At 46.8% G+C, this 21,366-nt stretch overlaps 2 protein-coding genes across 2 annotated transcripts in view; both read right to left on the bottom strand.

Annotated features, from left to right (window-relative positions):
• Positions 1-21,366, bottom strand: part of LOC143766661 (uncharacterized) — a 447,161-nt gene that overhangs the window by 24,472 nt on the left and 401,323 nt on the right. The window contains exons 2-6 of the mRNA XM_077254495.1: positions 7,119-7,268; positions 6,420-6,599; positions 6,213-6,336; positions 6,032-6,129; positions 5,742-5,832 (exon numbers count right to left, since the gene is read on the bottom strand). Of these exons, the coding sequence (XP_077110610.1) occupies positions 5,742-5,832; positions 6,032-6,129; positions 6,213-6,336; positions 6,420-6,599; positions 7,119-7,196 (571 nt within the window). The 5' untranslated portion in view covers positions 7,197-7,268. The remainder of the gene's footprint in view (positions 1-5,741; positions 5,833-6,031; positions 6,130-6,212; positions 6,337-6,419; positions 6,600-7,118; positions 7,269-21,366) is intronic.
• Positions 1-21,366, bottom strand: part of LOC143768242 (uncharacterized) — a 688,323-nt gene that overhangs the window by 272,810 nt on the left and 394,147 nt on the right. The window lies entirely within an intron of this gene.

Below are 21,366 nucleotides of genomic sequence, written 5' to 3'. Positions count from 1 at the left end.
TTCGAAAGGATACCTCCTTTTAAACACTGGCGGAAGTGACCCCTTCCTCTCGGGTTTCTTCCATTCTCTTGAAATCAGCGACTTAATCTTATCCACTACTGAAAAGGACCTTCGGGATTTCCGATCTATACCCTTGAACAATATGTCCAGAATGGAACACTCTGATTGGGTCTCCTCAATCCCCATCGTATTGTTGACCGCTTTGACCAGGTGGTTAATCCTATCGAGTGACAGACAGGCCCGACTAGATTCCATATCCCCTGAGGAGGAAGATGACGGGAGGGAATCTGAACTCAGTTCACCCGAGTCTGAATCTATATCTGATACTGGGGATGTAACTTCCTTCCTGTTTCTGGCATCCGTTTCATGAGACCTGGACTTCATGGAATCTCTGACTTCTTGCCTAACCATTTCCCTTAGCGTAGAAGTAAGGTCAGGAGCCTCCTCCTCTATTAAGTGTTGTATACAGGCTTTACACAACCTCCTTTTATGCCCATCTGGAAGTGGCTCTGCACATTCGGCACACTCCCTATGTTTGGCTTTAGTGAAACATTTCTTCCCCTAGTAAGGAGAGAGGGAATATAAGGGGAACAATAATCAGTAAGTGAACTTTCACGTAGATCACTTACCCAGCCCAGTAGCGAGTGGTACCGTAGTTGGGGGGTCCTTCCTAGCCGGTGACACTTTACGGCTTGAGGACTTTGGCTTTGACTTCTGAGCCCCTTTAGCTCCACCAGCGTGACTACTGCCACTAGAGTGCCGCTGGGAGATCACCTGAGGCTCTTCCGACTCCTGAAGCTGCTGAAGCGGCTGCTGCTGCTGTGTGTTCAGCTGCGGTGTTCCTTCTGGCGATTCCATCATGACAATGGACAGGAACACCCTGCAGCCTTAGTGCACCGCTTAAAGTAAGCCCCCAGGGTACCGCCCCCGGATGGGGGTCAGCAGGAACTCCAGGTGGCGTGTTCGGTACCGATTACTGATAGGGTCTGGTTTTCTCCCCCGGGGCGCGCCCCCGCTGCTGGCCAGTGAGACCGCCGCTTCCTCTTGAGGCCAAGCTCGGCCCGGACGCGGGAGCGCCGCCATCGGCCGGAAAGGCGCTACTGCGCATGCCCAGCCGCGTCATCAGCTCGCGCCGCCCAGCCGCGCCATCCGGACACGCCTCTACCGGTCGCAACTGCAGCCCTGCGAGCCGACGCGCGACCGAGGATGGGAGCACCCCCCGGACCGAAGCGGACACTCACCGCAAGCTGTGGACAGACCCCAGAGGCCCCAGCAGACGCGGCACCAAGAAAAAAGACCCCCATACTCACAAGGTACGGCTGCGGCCCACCACGGAAGTCAGCCCATTCTCCTAAGGCTGCTTCCTCCTGCTGTCACCGACACCAGACAGTCCCCCTGCCGTGTGGTGCTTCCAGCATCCTGATCAGGCAGAGGTAGGGGACTCCCGCTACCTGCATCGGCCTGTCATAGTTACATAGTTATTAAGGTTGAAGGAAGACTAAGTCCATCTAGTTCAAACCATAGCCTAACCTAACATGCCCTAACGAGGAAGGCAAAAAAAACCATGTGGCAAAGAGTAAGCTCCACATTGGGGAAAAAAATTCCTTCCCGACTCCACATACGGAAATCAGACTAGTTCCCTGGATCAACGCCCTGTCAAGGAATCTAGTGTATATAACCTGTAACATTATACTGTTCAAGAAAGGCATCCAGTCCCCTCTTAAATTTAAGTAATGAATCACTCATTACAACATCATAGGGCAGAGAGTTCCATAGTCTCGCTGCTCTTACAGTAAAGAATCTGCGTCTGTTATTATGCTTAAACCTTCTTTGCTCCAAACGTAGAGGATGCCCACTTGTCCCTGTCTCAGGTCTATGATTAAAAAGATCATCAGAAAGCTCTTTGTACTGTCCCCTCATATATTTATACATTAAAATAAGATCACCCCTTAGTCTTCGTTTTTCCAAACTAAACAGCCCCAAGTGTAATAACCTATCTTGGTATTTCAGACCCCCCAATCCTCTAATAACCTTGGTCGCTCTTCTCTGCACCCGCTCTAGTTCAGCTATGTCTTTCTTATACACCGGAGACCAGAACTGTGCACAGTATTCTAAGTGTGGTCGAACTAGTGACTTGTATAGAGGTAAAATTATGTTCTCCTCATGAGCATCTATGCATCTTTTAATACATCCCATTATTTTATTTGCCTTTGTAGCAGCTGCCTGACACTGGCCACTGAATATGAGTTTGTCATCCACCCATACACCCAGGTCTTTTTCATTGACGGTTTTCCCCACAGTTTTAGAATTAAGCACATAGTTATACATCTTGTTACTTCTACCCAAGTGCATGACCTTACATTTATCCCCATTAAAGCTCATTTGCCATTTATCAGCCCAAGCTTCTAGTTTACATAAATCATCCTGTAATATAAAATTGTCCTCCCCTGTATTGATTACCCTGCAGAGTTTAGTGTCATCTGCAAATATTGAAATTCTACTCTGAATGCCCCCTACAAGGTCATTAATAAATATGTTAAAAAGAAGAGGGCCCAATACTGACCCCTGTGGTACCCCACTGCTAACCGCGACCCAGTCCGAGTGTGCGCCATTAATAACCACCCTTTGTTTCCTATCCCTGAGCCAGCTCTCAACCCACTTGCACATATTTTCCCCTATCCCCATTATTCTCATCTTATATATCAACCTTTTGTGTGGCACCGTATCAAAAGCTTTTGAAAAGTCCATATACACTACATCTACTGGGTTCCCTTGGTCCAGTCCGGAACTTACCTCTTCATAGAAGCTGATCAAATTAGTCTGACATGAACGGTCCCTAGTAAACCCGTGCTGATACTGGGTCATGAGGTTATTCCTCTTCAGATACTCCACTATAGCATCCCTTAGAATGCCCTCCAGGATTTTACCCACAGTAGAGGTTAAGCTTACTGGCCTATAATTTCCGAGTTCAGTTTTTGTCCCCTTTTTGAATATTGGCACCACATTTGCTATACGCCAGTCCTGTGGTACAGACCCTGTTATTATGGACTCTTTAAAGATTAAAAATAATGGTCTATCAATGACTGTACTTAATTCCTGCAGTACTCGGGGGTGTATCCCATCAGAGCCCGGAGATTTGTCAATTTTAGTGATTTTTAGACGCCACCGTACTTTCTGCTGGGATAAGCAGGTGACATTTAATGGGGAATTTTTGTTATCACTAATCATATTGTCTGCCATGGGATTTTCTTGTGTAAATACTCATGAAAAAAAGTCATTTAGCATATTGGCTTTTTACTCATCCATTATTTCCCCCAGACTATTTTTAAGGGGGCCAACACATTCATTTTTTAGTTTCTTACTATGTTTGTAGTTAAAGAATATTTTGGGATTATTTTTACTCTCTCTGGCAATGAGTCTCTCTGTCTCAATCTTTGCTGCCTTGATTTGCTTTTTACAGAATGTATTTAATTTTCGGTATTTATTTAATGCCTCATCACTACCTACTTCCTTTAATTCTCTAAATGCTTTCTTTTTGTCACTTATTGCGCCCCTTACAGCTCTATTTAGCCATATTGGTTTCCTCCTATTTCTAGTATGTTTATTCCCATACGGTATATACAGTGCACAGGTCCTGTCCAGGATGCTAATAAACGTCTCCCATTTTCTTTGTGTATTTTTATGTCTCAGGATATCCTCCCAGTTAATTGCACCAAGATCATCTCTCATCCGTTGGAAATTTGCCCTCCTGAAGTTTAGTGTCCTTGTCACCCCTCTACTACACATCTTATTAAAGGATACATGAAAACTTATTATTTTGTGATCACTATTCCCCAAGTGAACCCCAACCCTTATATTTGATATGCGGTCTGGCCTGTTGGTTAATATTAGGTCTAGCAGTGCCCGGCACACAGCAGGTACGTGATGACAGAGGCAGAGGGGAATGATGGGAGAGGGAGCGTCAGCTGACGTTCTCTCCACCATCATTGCTTTGAACTATACCGGCATCATAGATGCCTGTATACCGTATATACTCGAGTATAAGCCGAGAATTTTAGCCCATTTTTTGGGGCTGAAATTGCCCCTCTCTGCTTATACTCGAGTCATTCCCAGGGGTCGGCGGGGGGAGCGTCGGCTGTCACATACTCACCTGCTCCTGGCGCGTCCCTGCACATCCCTGGTTCTCCGGGCGCTGACAAGCTTCTTTCTGTATTGAGTGGTCACATGGTACCGCTCATTACAGTAATGAATATGGACCCGACTCCACTCCCATAGGGGTGGAGCCGCATAATCATTACTGTAATGAGCAGTACCATGTGACCGCTCAATACAGGAAGAAGCTGTCAGCGCCTGGAGAACCAGGGACGTGCAGGGACCGCGCCAGGAGCAGGTGAGTATGACGGGGCAGTGCGCGATATTCACCTGTCCCCGTTCCACCGTCGGCACCGCTCCGTCTTCCGCATACTCTGCAGTGACACTCAGGTCAGAGGGCGCGATGACGCGATTAGTGTGCGCGCCGCCCTCTGCCTGAACAGTCAGTGCAGAGGACGCAGAAGACACAGCGGCGCCATAACGAGGACAGGTGAATATTGCCTGAGCGAGGTGGGTATGTAATTTTTTTTTTTAATCGCAGCAACAGCATATGGGGCAAATATCTCTATGGAGCATCTTATGGGGCCATGTGCAGCATCATACGGGGCAAATATCTCTATGGAGCATCTTATGGGGCCATAATCAGCATTTATGCAGCATTATATGGGGCAAATATCTCTATGGAGCATCTTATGGGGCCATAATCAGCATTTGTGGAGCATTATATAGGGCATATTTTAATATGGAGCATCTTATGGGGCCCATCATAAACTGCATGGAGCATTATATGGGGTGTATTTTGTATGGAGCATCTTATGGGCCCACTATGAACTGTATGGAGCATTATATGGGGCTCCTGATTCAATATGGATATTCAAAAACACTTAACCTACTGATGTCTCAATTAATTTTACTTTTATCGGTATCTATTTTTATTTTTGATCCAAAGTATGAAGAAAAAGAAGTGGCACTCACCCGATGATGCTGTACAAAAAATGTCCTTTATTCAGAGCAAGCACCTGCGCGCTTCCACGGGTCCAGGAAGCGCGCAGGCGCGAAACGGCCGTCGTCCTCTTGCCTCCCCTTGCACGCCTCTCCTCACCAGCCGCCTCTCCATTACATGTCTGTGAGTGTATGCTCTGAATAAAGGACATTTTTTGTACAGCATCATCGGGTGAGTGCCACTTCTTTTTCTTCATACTTTGGATCTACATTGCTGCTGATGTTGAGCACCGCCCTAACGCTATCGCTTATTGCATGCCGCAGTGGTTCTAAATTGAGTCTTTTTTGTCCACACTTCAATGTTTGGAATCTGAGATTGAGGCAAGCTCCACGTGACATTTTATCCGTGGAGAAAACACCTGGTGCCATTCTACCTCTACTTGTGTATATATTTTTATTTTTGACATATACTGGTAGCTGCTGCATTTTCCACCCTAGGCTTATACTCGAGTCATTAAGTTTTCCCTTTACCTAGCAACCAGGCGACCCCCACATGTACTTATGCTGGCTAACAGATGTAAATCATTCAGCTGCAGCAAGAAAAACTAAATCTCCGAGCACTAAAAAATACTCGGAGGACCCACGAGCATGCTCGAGAAATCTCGAGTAACGAGTATATTCGCTCATCACTAGCACTTACTACTCACCTGGGTAGTCATATGTAGGCATCTCCTCCTTACACCAGTCATCACCCCTCACATATGTCTCTGTAGTATTAATATGGGTCAGATCTTCACCCTAAAACAAATATTGTAAAGGTCACAGATAGATGGAGAAGTCACATCTATGATCAGCTCTAATCCTGCCATCTCCACCGTTCTCATTACACAAGTATAAAACATATAATACTGGTGGATAAAACAAGACTGAGCACAAGACACTTAACAGCCATCTACACATCATAGGGGAGATCTCCCGACACCTTCTCTCCATCTACCTGATGGTCCTGAGAAACATTGGGATCTTCTTGTTTACAGTCCTGTGGAAGAAGAGGACGGGGACATCTCTCTGGTGTTGTCCTCTTACTGTATAGATCTGGAGGAAACACACACAGGGACTGAATTAATTCTTTACATACAGATAATTATAGGCAGTGTGTGTTTAGTCCTGTCTATTACCTGGTGATGTGAGGGGCTGGGGAACCTCCATCATGACGTCCTTGTACAGATCTTTGTGTCTTTCTAAATACTCCCACTCCTCCATGGAGAAATAGACAGTGACATCCTGACACCTTATAGGAACCTGTCACATACAATGACACCGTCATCACTCCGATCCCTTCATAGTGTTACTGTGTAATGTCCTAGCATTCCCAGCAGTGTCACCTCTCCAGTCAGCAGCTCAATCATCTTGTAGGTGAGTTCTAGGATCTTCTGGTCATTGATGTCCTTATGTATCAGTGGGTGAGGTGGAGGCCCCGTGATTGGGCTCAGGGGTCTTCCGCATCCCTCAGACACAGGGTTCTGACAGCGCTCACTAGAGGTCTTCTTCACTACTGTGTAAACCTGGTTATGGAGAGACACATTAAGGATATGTTTCCATGTTCAGTATTCACTGCAGGTTGGATGCTGCGTACAGCCGCAGAATCCAATCCACAGAGGCCAGATGTTACAGCATAGTGGATGGGATTTTATGCAGTCCCATCTCCACTATGCGTGCAAGGACACCTCCGAAAACCCTGCGTAAACGGAGATGCGGTGCATCTATCTAGACTGCAGCATGTCAATTTATCATGCGGAGACGCTCTGTCTCCGTAAGATAAATATCACCGTCCAATGTATAGGATGCGGTGATTCTGCATGGTTCAATGAACACAGGTGGAATCACCTAACGTACAAAAGCTGGCAGCGCTTTGGACGGAGCGGGTATGTGCTTCGTCCAAAGCGCTGCTGATACGGACCGTGGAAACATACCCTAATAAATCTCACTACAGACATTTCCAGAGTCTTCACCTCTCCAGTTCTGTCCATCTGTTATTCCCATAGATAAGAATGATGTAATGTGACGTCATCAGAAACTCTCACCTCGCCAGTAAGCCGGAAGAGGATCTCTAGGGTGAGGTGTAATATCCTCTCCGCCATCTTGTCTCTGTCCATAGCCATCCTTGATGGGTAAATCAGGAAAATTCTCTTATATAGAAGATCTTCACTGAGAGGATCCGATATTGTAGAGACCTGAATGAGAAGTTGATGAGCCGATGTAACACCATAAAATCCTGAGTAATAATACAATTACTGGAGATAATAATGGAAACATATGAGGAGATAGAACTTGTAGATATTGTATTCTCTAGTCTTGTATGGCCTGGAACATAAGTAAAATTGCTGAGTAAGACATCTCCTCCATGACCCCAATCACCGGCTAAGTTGGCCACAGCTTCGGCAGCTGATTAGATGTAGGAATCACAAGGTTGTTTGGACTGAGCAGGAAATACAGAGACTTGCGGGGACCCAAGGAACAATGGTATTTTTTCTTATTTTACAACATTTTGTTTTTTCCCTGATATCTACTAATAAAACCTATATACACTGCTCAAAAAAAATAAAGGGAACACTTAACCCCTTTCTGACCTCGGACGGGATAGTACATCCGAGGTCAGATACCGCGCTTTGATGCAGGGCTCCGGCGGTGAGCCCGCATCAAAGCCGGGACATGTCAGCTGTTTTGAACAGCTGACTTGTGCACGCAATAGCGGCGGGTGAAATCGCGATTCACCCGCCGCTATTAACTAGTTAAATGCCGCTGTCAAATGCTGACAGTGGCATTTAACCGGCGCTTCCGGCCATCAGGCCGGAAATGAGCGCATCGCTGACCCCCGTCACATGATCGGGGGTCAGCGATGCATGAAAATGGTAACCATAGAGGTCCTTGAGACCTCTATGGTTACTGATCCCGGCTGGCTGTGAGCGCCACCCTGTTGTCGGCTCTCATAGCAAGCCTGTTATTAAGCTACATAGCAACAATCTGATGATTGCTGCTATGTAGCATGGCCGATCGAGTTGTGCCAGCTTCTAGCCTCCCATGGAGGCTATTGAAGAATGGCAAAAGTAAAAAAAAAAAAGAGTAAAAAAAAATGTGAAAAAAATATAAAAAAGTTTAAATCACCCCCCTTTCTCCCCATTCAAAAAAAAAAATGAAACCTACACATATTTGGTATCACCGCGTTCAGAGTCGCCCGATCTATCAATTAAAAAAAGGATTAACCTGATCGCTAAACGGCGCAGCGAGAAAAAAATTTGAAACTCCACAATTACGTTTTTTTGGTCGCCGCGACATTGCATTAAAATGAAACAGGCGATCAAAAGAACATATCTGCACCAAATATTGTAGTTACTCACCGATAACGGTATTTCTCTGATCCCATGACGGCACCACGGAGAGAGGGATCCGCCCTCATGGACAGGAAACCCACAGGTTAAAAAGGCGGGACACCTCCTCCACCTCAGTTTGGTTTACAGGGCCTTAACAGGACTTCAGCTGTAATTTACACTCACCGGCCACTTTATTAGGTACACCATGCTAGTAACGGGTTGGACCCCCTTTTGCCTTCAGAACTGCCTCAATTCTTCGTGGCATAGATTCAACAAGGTGCTGGAAGCATTCCTCAGAGATTTTGGTCCATATTGACATGATGGCATCACACAGTTGCCGCAGATTTGTCGGCTGCACATCCCAAAGATGCTCCATACAAGGCAGGATGGATCCATGCTTTCATGTTGTTTACGCCAAATTCTGACCCTACCATCCGAATGTCGCAGCAGAAATCGAGACTCATCAGACCAAGCAACGTTTTTCCAATCTTCTACTGTCCAATTTCGATGAGCTTGTACAAATTGTAACCTCAGTTTCCTGTTCTTAGCTGAAAGGAGTGGTACCCGGTGTGGTCTTCTGCTGCTGTAGCCCATCTGCCTCAAAGTTCGACGCACTGTGCATTCAGAGATGCTCTTAGGCCTACCTTGGTTGTAACGGGTGGCGATTTGAGTCACTGTTGCCTTTCTATCAGCTCGAACCAGTCTGCCCATTCTCCTCTGACCTCTGGCATCAACAAGGCATTTCCGCCCACAGAACTGCCGCTCACTGGATTTTTTTTCTTTTTCGGACCATTCTCTGTAAACCCTAGAGATGGTTGTGCGTGAAAATCCCAGTAGATCAGCAGTTTCTGAAATACTCAGACCAGCCCTTCTGGCACCAACAACCATGCCACGTTCAAAGGCACTCAAATCACCTTTCTTCCCCATACTGATGCTCGGTTTGAACTGCAGGAGATTGTCTTGACCATGTCTACATGCCTAAATGCACTGAGTTGCCGCCATGTGATTGGCTGATTAGAAATTAAGTGTTAACAAGAAGTTGGACAGGTGTACCTAATAAAGTGGCCAGTGAGTGTAATTGGTTATTTACACGCACAAAAATTATCATATATCTTTTTTTTTTTTGCGACACCGCGTGACTAAAACATTAGTAGTGTGCATACCCATATGTGAAGGGAGGGAATATACGGGTGCCGTCATGGGATCAGAGAAATACCGTTATCGGTGAGTAACTACGATATTCTCTTACCCCCATGATGGCACCACGGAGAGAAGTTCAAAGTGTGTATTTAGGGTGGGATTACTGCCTCTAGAACTCTTCTACCGAAGGTTAAGTCTGAAGAGGCAGATAGGCCAAGCTGGTAGTGCTTAAAGAACGTAGAGGGAGAAGACCAAGTGGCTGCTCTACATATCTGGTCAATTGATGCTCCCGCTCGCTCTGCCCAAGAGGTTGCCACCGACCTGGTTGAATGAGCCTTAATTGTGTCTGGAACCACTTCCACGGATGAGGTATATGACAGGGTGATGGCATCCCTTACCCATTTCGCCAATGTGGCTTTTGATGCTTTGTGTCCTTTGTTTGGCCCCTGAAAACAGACAAACAGAGCCCTCCCTTTCCTACACTCCTTCGTGGCTGATATATAATGGGTCAGGCATCTCTTCACATCTAGTGTGTGCAGAGTTCTTTCTTTTTCATTTTTGGGATTTGGGCAAAAGGATGGTAAGGATATTTCTTGGGTTCTATGAAATCGTGATGCCACTTTAGGAAGGTAGGATGGATCAGTCTTAAGGACTACTCTGTCCTCTAATATCTGGGTTAGAGGTGGGTAAGCTGATCGAGCTTGTAAGTCACTGATCCTGCGAGCTGAGGTTAGTGCTACCAGTAGAGAGGTTTTCAGGGAAATTATTTTTAAGGAAGCCTGCGATAAGGGTTCAAAACGCGCTTTAGTTAGTGCAGAAAGAACTAGGTTCAGATCCCAGGGAGGAGAAGTGTGATGTATGACAGGCCTAGATCTAGTTGAAGCTTTACTAAACCTTTTTATCCAGTGGTTCCCTGCCAAGTCATAGTTATAAAGGGCACCTAATGCTGCGATTTGAACTTTTAAAGTGCTTGTTGCCAAGCCTTTCTTTAACCCTTTTTGGAGGAATTCCAGTACTTCCTGGATTGGGATTTCCTCTGATAAGCTGACCCCTGAACTAGAGAGGATTTTTTTTCAGACTTTGCCATATGCTCTCGTAGTTACTGGTTTCCTACTGGCCAACAGAGTTGAAACTAGATTTGGAGAAAACCCCTTCCCAGTTAAAAGCTCCCTCTCAAATTCCAGGCTGTCATATGCAAGTTTTTTATTTGTGGATGATTTACTGGCCCCTGGCGCAGAAGGTTTGGGATATCTGGGACGACCCAAGGCTGTGATATGGACATTAGGCGTAGCCATGGAAACCACGTTCTTTTTGGCCAAAACGGGGCTATCATGATCACTCTTGCTCTGTCCTCCCTGATCTTCCTTAGAACTAATGGAACTAAAGGTATCGGAGGAAAGGCATAAGCTATTCCAGGGAATTAGAAAAGCGTCTAGGGTGACAGATTCCCCCGTGGATCTATTGAACAAAATGCCTGTGTTTTCTGGTTTTGACTGTTTGCGAACAGATCTATATCCGGGGCCCCCCAACGATCCACTATGTGATTGATTATCTCCTGGTTTAATTCCCATTCCCCCTGCTTTAGCTGTGTTCTGCTTAAAAAGTCTGCAGTCTGATTCTCTGTCCCTTTGATGTGAAGGGCTGTCAGAGAGGACAAGTTGGTTTCTGTTTGTAACAGAATGGTTTTCGTCACTTTCATTAGAGATTGTGACCTTGTTCCCCCCTGGTGGTTCAAATACTCCACTACAACCCTGTTGTCTGACAGTACCCTTATGTGATGGGAATGGAGGGAGACTAAAAAGTGGTTAAGCGCATATTTTACTGCCAAAAGCTCTTTCATGTTTGAAGTGAAGAGTTTTTCTTCCCCTGACCATGGACCCTGAGCAATTTGACCGTTTAGGTGGGCTCCGAAACCCCATGGACTTGCATTAGTGGTCAGGGTTACTGAAACCGGACATACCCATGGAACCCCTCTGGTTAGATTGGTCGGGTCTGTCCACCAAGCTAGGGAAGCTATTGTTTTTGAGGATATTTTTAAGCGCTTTTCTAAATCTCCTTTTAAGCGGGATTCTGCTTCTAATATTTCCCACTGGAGATCTCTGGAGTGACCCTGAGCCCATTGGACCGCTGGAATGCAGGCCGTCATTGATCCCAGAATGGACATTGCTTTTCGTAAAGTAATGACTGGAAAATGTCTTAAATGGTTCACTAGTTGTATCATGTTGGACACTTTCACTTATTATTATCCCCAAGTACTGTTGTACTTGTGTTGGGATAATTGTGGACTTCTCCAGATTCAATAACCACCCTAGATTTGATAGGGCTGCCATTACTTTGTCTAACTGCTGACTGCAATGGAGAGAGGATCTGCCCATCACTAGGAGGTCGTCCAGATAAGGGACAATTAATACATTTTGCTCCCTTATGTGGGCCATTACTTCTGCCATTAGTTTTGTAAACACCCTCGGGGCTATGGCAAGGCCGAACGGGAGAGCTCTGTATTGATAATGCTTCAGCTCCTCTTGCATCATTACTGCCACCCTGAGATATTTTTGGTAATCCGGATGGATCGGCACATGATAGTATGCGTCTTTTAAGTCTATGACGGTCATAAAACAAGACGGATGAAGGGTTCTGACACATGATTTTGTTTCCATCTTGAAACTTTCTGTCACTAGGTACTTGTTTAACCTCTTCAGGTTTATTATTGTTCTGAAAGTCCCGTCTGGCTTCATCCGAAGAAAAAGAGGAGAGTAGAAACCTGTCGCTTCCTCCTGTTGTGGGACTTCCTGTAGGACATTCTTTGTTAGGAGGCTGTAGACTTCTTTCTGAATGCTCAGCTGTTCGGTCTCTGATTTCCTTCCTCCCTTTCCTACCCTCTTTTATTAGGGCCTGTATTCTTTCGTTTAGTGGGAACACCCTACGCTTTCTTTGTTCTAGACCGCTAAAAATGAGGTCTTGCACGTTTTTTTTAGAACGAGTGTCTGCCAGCCCCATGGTTGTTCTGACCATTTTAACTAACGCATCTGTTTCCTCAATAGGGAAACAGTTGCGGCCGCCTTCTGAGGATGCAGAGGATGATGATGAGGACAACGTAGAGCTATCCGAACTATAATGGACACTATCTTCCTCACTGGAATTGCAATTTGGGGATTTATTTTTGTGTTTTCTTTTACGGTTTTTTACGCTTTTCAGCGCATCTTCTACTTGGGTTTTAATTAGGTCTTTGAGCTCAGATGCAAATCTTGGGGTTTCTTCATTTATGGTGTTCTCTATGCATAAGGCACAGAGCTTTTTTACCCATATAGCAGGTAAATCTGCCGTGCAGAGCGGGCACACTTTGTGTTTAGTTTTTGCCTTGCATTTCTTTCCCTAGGGAATACAATAAACACCTATTTAGAATATATCCATTCACGGAGGTCACTTACCTTCCTAACGTGAGGGAGATACCGGTTCTGGTCCTGGGGATGCCTCCTCCATTTGAACCGCTGATTTTCTCCTGGATCCACTGGAGCCTCTGCTGCGTTGGGATCCCGAGCTGTGGCGTTGCATAGGTTGATCCTGCTTTTGTGACCTTCTCTGCGGGTGACGGCGCTCCTGTGGGTCTTTCTCCGGCGGGGATTGCAGAGTTTCCTCTACCGACCGCTCTTTTCCACTCATTGTGGAACTGTTTGAGCAGTGGCACCAGGTTTCTCTGCCGTTCTTATCTCTAGTATGCGGCGCAAGGCAACATCCAGTCTACCCAGAGGTACCTTGCGCCGCCCTGGAAGTGACCCCTCGCGCCTGCGCAGTTACAGCAGCCGGACCTCGCGCGCGCTTCCACTAGCTGCCGGCTCCCAGGAGGGACGGAGGGATCGCAGAAGCCGCCGCTACTTTCACCTTGTCGGTGCCTCCTGTCGGTGACCGCCGTCACCACCTCCCATGAGCCCTAAACCGGCGGTATCATACCAGGTAGCCGCCGCTATCTATTACCGGCTGTTGTGGAAGAGAAGAGGCAGACTGGGTCCTCTTTACTGCCTCTTCCCCGCACATGCACACAGGGCCCGCCGACCCCGAAATGTGCCTTCAGGGACAACGTCCATCCATGACCGTGGCAGGGCCCCCCGCTGCCTGTATTCGGCCCAATGGTCCCCGCGACGATATGGTAAGCTGTGGGTTCCCAGTCAGGGACAGGAAACCGAACTGAGGTGGAGGAGAGGTCCCGCCTTTTTAACCTGTGGGTTTCCTGTCCCTGAGGGTGGATCTCTCTCTCCGTGGTGCCGTCATGGGGGTAAGAGAAATGGCATCATTAAAAATGCCAGTTCGGCACACAACAAATAAGCCCTCAACCGACCCAAAATCATGAAAAATGGAGACGCTACGGGTATCGGAAAATGGCGCATTATTTTTTTTAGCAAAGTTTGGAATTTTTTTTCACCACTTAGATAAAAAGAGAACCTAGACATGTTTGGTGTCTATGAACTCATAATGGCCTGGAGAATCATAATGGCCGGTCAGTTTTAGCATTTAGTGAACCTAGTAAAAAAAGCCAAACAAAAAACAAGTGTGGGATTGCACTTTTCTTTTGCAATTTCACCGCACATGGAATTTTTTTACCGTTTTCTAGTACATGACATGGTAAAACCAATGATGTTGTTCAAAAGTACAACTTGTTTCGCAAAAAATAAGCCCTCACGTGGCCGTATTGACGGAAAATAAAAAAGCTATGGCTCTGAGAAGGAGGGGAGTGAAAAACGATCCTGAAAAACAGAAAATCCCAAGGTCATGAAGGGGTTAAACAACAGAATATACCTCCAAGTAAATCAAACTTCTGTGAAATCAAACTGTCCACTTAGGAAGCAACACTGACTGACAATCAATTTCACATGCTGTTATGCAAATGGAATAGACAACAGATGGAAATTATTACTACTTCATGATGAGGACGACACCTTCATCTCCTACTGCGGCTCTAGGAACAGATTTGTCCAGAGTCGGTCACTGACTCCATCCCCACCGGCCTCTATATGGAGGTTTCCCGTCTTCCCCGCACTGTAATCTTCTATCACGTTAGATCTCAGCTCTGATTCACACACAGAAGTTTGAGGCTTTTATAAAAGAATGTTTGTAAGAACAACAAGACAGGAGTTATTTGATGCCAATGACTCCATGTACGGTGTTTTTTCTCTGGATATTTTTTTTTTTAGCATTTTTGCTTTGGATTCCATATAACATATATACTTGAGTATAAGCTACTTTTAACATGAAAAACTGGGTAAGCGTATTGACTCGAGTATAAGCCGGGTATGCATTGTCCCCTCATCCCTATTGTGGTATGAATGGCTCCCCCGTCCCTGTCCTTGCGTGCATGGCTCCCCCATCCCTGTCCTGGTGTGCATGGCTCCCCATTTCCTGTCCTGGTGTGAATGGCTCCACAGTCACTGTCCTGGTGTGCATGGCTCCACAGTCACTGTCCTGGTGTGTATGACTCCTTATCCCTATCTATGATTCCTGTTAAAAAAAAAATCCTACACACCTACCTGCGCGCCCTACATCGTTCCGGCCACTCTTCCTGATGAGTGATCACGTGGCCCCGCTCATTAAGGTAATGAATATGCACGCCACGCCTATTGGAGAGGCATGCATATTTATTACCTTAATGAGCAGGGCCGCGTGATCGCTCAGCAATGAAAAGCTCCAGGTGCAGGCGGCCGGCACGAGATGCAGTGCCAGCACCGAGGGTGTGCCGGTAGGAGTACGATGTGTGGCTGGAAGCCGGCTGCTGCGGCTGGCACTGTGCACTATTACAGCAGCAGCACAGGCTTTAGCCACTGCTACAGCCACCGGCTCCTGCCTCTGTGACCGGCTGCTCCCCCACTCCCCCGCCGGCTTTCTGGGACAGTGACTCGTGTATAAGCTGAGGGGGGCGTTGTCAGCACAAATAAATGTGGTGAAAAACTCGGCTTATACACAAGTATATATGGAATTACATGAAGAACACCCCAAAAAATAAGATTGAGGATGGCAGTACTGTAGGAACCATGACAGGGCACCATACAGCATCAAGAATCGGTATAAGGGAGGATTTATTATCTACCGTAGTGGTAGCATATTGTGTGGGGCATCTTGTGTTATAATGTGCATGGAGGTACTGAGGGAACATTATACTGTGTGTGCCTAAATATAACATTATATAACAACCCCACAATCTGTGACTCTTCAGGGTAAATCGCTCTCTCACCATTGGATTAGAGCTGATACTATGGAGCTAAAGGGACTAAACAGACTTTCTGTCACCTCCATAAAGGGGCACTTTTCCGTGTTTGTCAGAACTGTCCGAAGATTATTAGAGGTGATAGGTTCCCTCCAATTAGAAGGGACACCTGTGGATATTGGGGTCTTTACCTGCTACAGTTCTGGTGTGGACCCTCCACCTGCAGAGCCACACTCCACATATATGGCTGCTCTGTGTGCACAGGACCTGTGATGAGGTCACAGGAGGGGAGGAGTCAGGGGTCACATGATCAGGGGCCTCAGTGTATGCAGGACTCTGCTGTGCTGGTTGTCATGGTGCTGGATGAGGGGAAGTTTCTGTGTGGGGTCAGGAGGGGTTTACAGTGTGGATGTAGCAGAGCCGTGTGTGTACGAGGTGTACGGAGCGGAGCCGTGTGTACGAGGTGTACGGAGCGGAGCCGTGTGTGTACGAGGTGTACGGAGCGGAGCCGTGTGTGTACGAGGTGTACGGAGCGGAGCCGTGTGTGTACGAGGTGTACGGAGCGGAGCCGTGTGTGTACGAGGTGTACGGAGCGGAGCCGTGTGTACGAGGTGTACGGAGCGGAGCCGTGTGTGTACGAGGTGTACGGAGCGGAGCCGTGTGTGTACGAGGTGTACGGAGCAGAGCCGTGTGTGTATGAGGTGTACGGAGCGGAACCGTGTGTGTACGAGTTGTACGGAGCAGAGCCGTGTGTGTATGAGGTGTACGGAGCGGAGCCGTGTGTGTACGAGGTGTACGGAGCGGAGCCGTGTGTGTACGAGGTGTACGGAGCGGAGCCGTGTGTGCACGAGGTGTACGGAGCAGAGCCGTGTGGGTACAAGGTGTACGGAGCAGAGCTGTGTGTGTACGAGGTGTACGGAGCGGAGCCGTGTGTGTACGAGGTGTACGGAGCGGAGCCGTGTGTGTACGAGGTGTATGGAGCGGAGCCGTGTGTTTGCGAGGTGTACGGAGCGGAGCCGTGTGTGTACGAGGTTACGAAGCGGAGACAACGTGTACGAGGTGTACGGAGTGGGGCCACGTGTGTACGGAGCAGAGCAGCATATGTACGAGATGTACGGAGCAGAGCCACGTCTGTACGAGGTATCCGGAGAGGAGCCGCATATGTACGAGGTGTACGGAGCAGAGCCGCGTCTGTACGAGGTATACGGAGAGGAGCCGCATATGTACGAGGTGTATGGAGCTGAGCCACATCTGTACGAGGTGTACGGAGCGGAGCCACATATGTACGAGGTGTACGGAGCGGAGCCGCGTCTGTACGAGGTATACGGAGAGGAGCCACATATGTACGAGGTGTATGGAGCGGAGCCACATCTGTACGAGGTATACGGAGCGGAGCCACATCTGTACGAGGTGTACGGAGCGGAGCCACATCTGTACGAGGTATACGGAGAGGAGCCACATATGTACGAGGTGTACGGAGCGGAGCCGCGTCTGTACGAGGTATACGGAGAGAAGCCACATATGTACGAGGTGTACGGAGCGGAGCCGCATCTGTACGAGGTATACGGAGAGGAGCCGCATATGTACGAGGTGTATGGAGCGGAGCCACATGTATATGGAGTGGAGCCACATGTGTGTGAGGTGTACGGAGCAGAGCCGTGTGTATACGGAGCAAAGCCACATGTGGACGGAATCTATCTGGGTGTGGGGGAAAATTTTTTCCCAGCATTACATCATAGACCTTTATATTTCTGGTCGTGGAAAAGAAAAATGACTTTTTTTTACACTGAAATGTTTAAGGGTATGTGTCCACGTTCAGGATTGCATCAGGATTTGATCAGGATTTGACGCAGGTAAAATCTGCACCTGAGGTCACCTGCGTTTTTCATGCGTTTTTGTCGTGTTTTTCATGCGTTTTTTTACGTGTTTTTTGACGTGTTTTTCATGCGTTTTTTGACGCGTTTTTTTTATGCGGATTTGTGTGTGTTTTTGTAAGCTCAATAAAGATATACAAGAAAAAAAGGGGTGATGTCTGTTGTGAATTCCGCTCTTGGGCTCCCTCCGGTGGTTATAAGTAGCATTTTTGTGAATTCTGCTCTTGGGCTCCCTCCTGTGGTTTTGAGTGGTATGGCTGCTTCTTGGATTTAGCATCAGCAGCTGTTGTTACTGATCGTCTTCCTGGCTCGGCTATATTAGTCTGGCTTTATCCCTAATTCAATGCCAGTTGTCAATTGTTGAGCTTGGAGTCATGGCTCTCTGAGGATTTCCCTGCCACTTTGACCATTTCAGCAAAGCTAAGTCCTTGCTTGTCTTTTTGCAGTTCACTTGTTGTGGACTTTGTTGTTTGGCATTTCCTATGTTTTGCTCATTTGTCCAGCTTATCAGTATGGATCTATTTAGCTAAGCTGGAAGCTCTGGGCAGCAGAGTTTGCCCTCCACACCTTTAGTCAGGTGTGGAGATTTTTGCATTTCTCTGCGGTGGACTTTTTCTAGTTTTTATTACTGACCGCACAGTTTTCTGTTCTGTACTAATTCTGTCTAGCTAGTAGTGGCCTCCTTTGCTAAATCTTGTTTCATACTACGTATGTCATTTCCTTCTCCTCTCACAGTCATTATTTGTGGGGGCTGTCCTATCCTTTGGGGATTTTCTCTGAGGCAAGATAGCTTTCCTGTTTCTACCTTTAGGGGTAGCTAGTTCTCCGGCTGTGACGAGGTGTCCAGGGAGTGACAGGAACATCCCACGGCTACTGCTAGTGTCTGTGTTAAGATTAGGAACTGCGGTCGGTATAGTTACCACCTGCTCAGAGCTAGTCGCATGTCGCTCCTTAATCACCAGACCATAACAGTACAACTGGCCAAAAATGAGCTGAATGCATCGCAAAAGAAGGAAAAGAAAAAGAGTTCTGAGCCATTTTTTTTTCTTTAGTCTGTTTTGTCTTTTTCCTTCCTCTTAATCTCTGGGTGATTCAGGATTTGGATGCGGGCATGGATGTTCAGGGGTTGTTTTCTCGTGTGGATCAGCTTGCTGCAAGAGTACAGAGTATTCAAGATTATGTTGTTCAGACTCCGGCCTTAGAGCCTAGAATTCCTACTCCGGATTTGTTTTACGGTGATAGAACTAAGTTTTTGAACCCCGTTCCTCTGGTGACCCCATTCAGCAAGTAAAAATAGTTATTTCTCTGCTGCGTGGTGACCCTCAGGACTGGGCATTCTCCCTTGAGTCAGGGGATCCGGCATTGCTTAATGTAGATGCATTTTTTCAATCGCTCGGATTATTGTATGACGAACCTAACTCTGTAGAGCATGCTGAGAAAACACTGTTGGCCCTGTGTCAGGGTCAGGAAGCGGCAGAATTATACTGCCAGAAATTTAGAAAATGGTCTGTGCTCACTAAATGGAATGAGGATGCTCTGGCAGCAATTTTCAGAAAGGGTCTTTCTGAAGCCCTTAAGGATGTTATGGTGGGGTTCCCCACGCCTGTTGGTTTGAGCGAGTCTATGTCTCTGGCCATTCAGATTGATCGGCGCCTGCGCGAACGCAAAGTGGTGCAACATATGGCAGCGTCCTCTGAGCAGAGTCTTGAGCCTATGCAATGTAATAGGATTTTGACTAGAGCGGAACAGAGGGGATACAGACGTCAGAATGGGCTGGGTTTTTACTGTGGGGATTCTGCTCATGCTATTTCTGATTGCCCTAAGCGTATTAAGAGGGTCGCTAGATCTGTTACCATTAGTACTGTGCAGCCTAAGTTTCTCTTGTCTGTGACCCTGATTTGCTCATTGTCATCTTTTTCTGTCATGGCATTTGTGGATTCGGGCGCTGCCCTGAACTTAATGGACTTAGAATTTGCCAGGCGCTGTGGTTTTTCTTTGCAGCCTTTGCAGAGTCCCATACCCTTAAGGGGTATTGATGCTACACCGTTGGCCAAGAATAAACCTCAGTATTGGACTCAGCTGACTATGTGCATGGCTCCAGCACATCAGGAAGATTGTCTTTTCTGGTGTTGCATAATTTACATGATGTTGTTGTAGTGGGTTTTCCATGGTTACAAGTACACAATCCAGTGCTGGATTGGAAATCAATGCCTGTGACTAGTTGGGGTTGTCAAGGGGTACATAGTGATGTTCCTTTAATGTCAATTTCCTCTTCCCCCTCTTCTGATGTTCCTGAATTTTTGTCAGATTTCCAGGATGTATTTGATGAGCCCAAGTCCAGTTCCCTTCCTCCACATAGGGACTGTCATTGTGCTATTGACTTGATTCCTGGCTGTAAGTTCCCTAAGGGCCGACTTTTCAATCTGTCTGTGCCAGAGCATGCAGCCATGCGGAGCTATGTAAAGGAGTCTTTAGAGAAGGGGCATATTCGGCCGTCTTCGTCACCATTGGGAGCGGGATTCTTTTTTGTTGCCAAGAAGGATGGCTCCTTGAGACCCTGTATTGATTATCGTCTTCTTAATAAGATCACGGTCAAATTCCAATACCCTTTACCTTTGCTCTCTGATTTGTTTGCTCGGATTAAGGGGGCTAGTTGGTTTACCAAGATTGACCTTCGAGGGGAATATAATCTTGTTCGTATTAAACAGGCTGACGAATGGAAAACTGCATTTAATATGCCCAAAGGCCATTTTGAATACCTGGTGATGCCTTTCGAGCTTTCTAATGCTCCTTCTGTATTTCAGTCCTTTATGCATGATATTTTCCGCAATTATCTTGACAAATTCTTGATTGTGTATTTGGATGATATTTTGATTTTTTTCCAATGATTGGGAGTCTCATGTGAAGCAGGTCAGGATGGTATTCCAGATCCTTCGTGATAATGCTCTATTTGTGAAGGGGTCTAAGTGCCTATTTGGAGTTCAGAAGGTCTCTTTTTTGGGGTTTATTTTTTCTCCTTCGTCTATAGAAATGGATCCTGTTAAGGTCCAAGCCATTCATGACTGGATTCAACCCACATCTGTGAAGAGCCTTCAGAAATTTTTGGGCTTTGCTAATTTTTATCGCCGTTTCATTGCCAACTTCTCTAGTGTGGTTAAACCCCTGACCGATTTGACGAAGAAAGGCGCTGATGTGACTAATTGGTCCTCTGAGGCTGTTGAGGCCTTTCAGGAGCTTAAACCCCGATTTACTTCTGCCCCTGTGTTGCGTCAGCCGGATGTTTCTCTTCCTTTTCAGGTTGAGGTTGACGCTTCTGAGATTGGGGCAGGGGCCGTTTTCTCACAGAGGAATTCTGATGGTTCCTTGATGAAGCCATGTGCCTTCTTTTCCCGAAAGTTTTTGCCTGCAGAACGCAATTATGATGTCGGCAATCGGGAGTTGTTGGCTATGAAGTGGGCATTTGAGGAATGGCAACATTGGCTTGAGGGAGCCAAGCACCGCATTGTGGTCTTGACCGATCATAAGAATCTGATTTACCTCGAGTCGGCCAAGCGGCTGAACCCTAGACAGGCTCGGTGGTCCCTGTTTTTCTCCCGTTTTGATTTTGTGGTCTCATATCTTCCAGGATCTAAGAATGTTAAAGCGGATGCCCTCTCTAGGAGTTTTTTGCCTGATTCTCCTAGAGTCCTTGAGCCGGTTGGCATTCTTAGGGAAGGGGTGATTCTGTCTGCCATCTCCCCTGATTTGCGGCGGG

The sequence above is a fragment of the Ranitomeya variabilis genome, chromosome 4 (genome assembly GCF_051348905.1).
Source record: "Ranitomeya variabilis isolate aRanVar5 chromosome 4, aRanVar5.hap1, whole genome shotgun sequence".
In the NCBI taxonomy this organism is placed as follows: Eukaryota; Metazoa; Chordata; class Amphibia; order Anura; family Dendrobatidae; genus Ranitomeya; species Ranitomeya variabilis.
The sequence above is the reverse complement of the archived record's forward strand: the minus strand, read 5'-3'. Positions and strand labels throughout refer to the sequence as shown.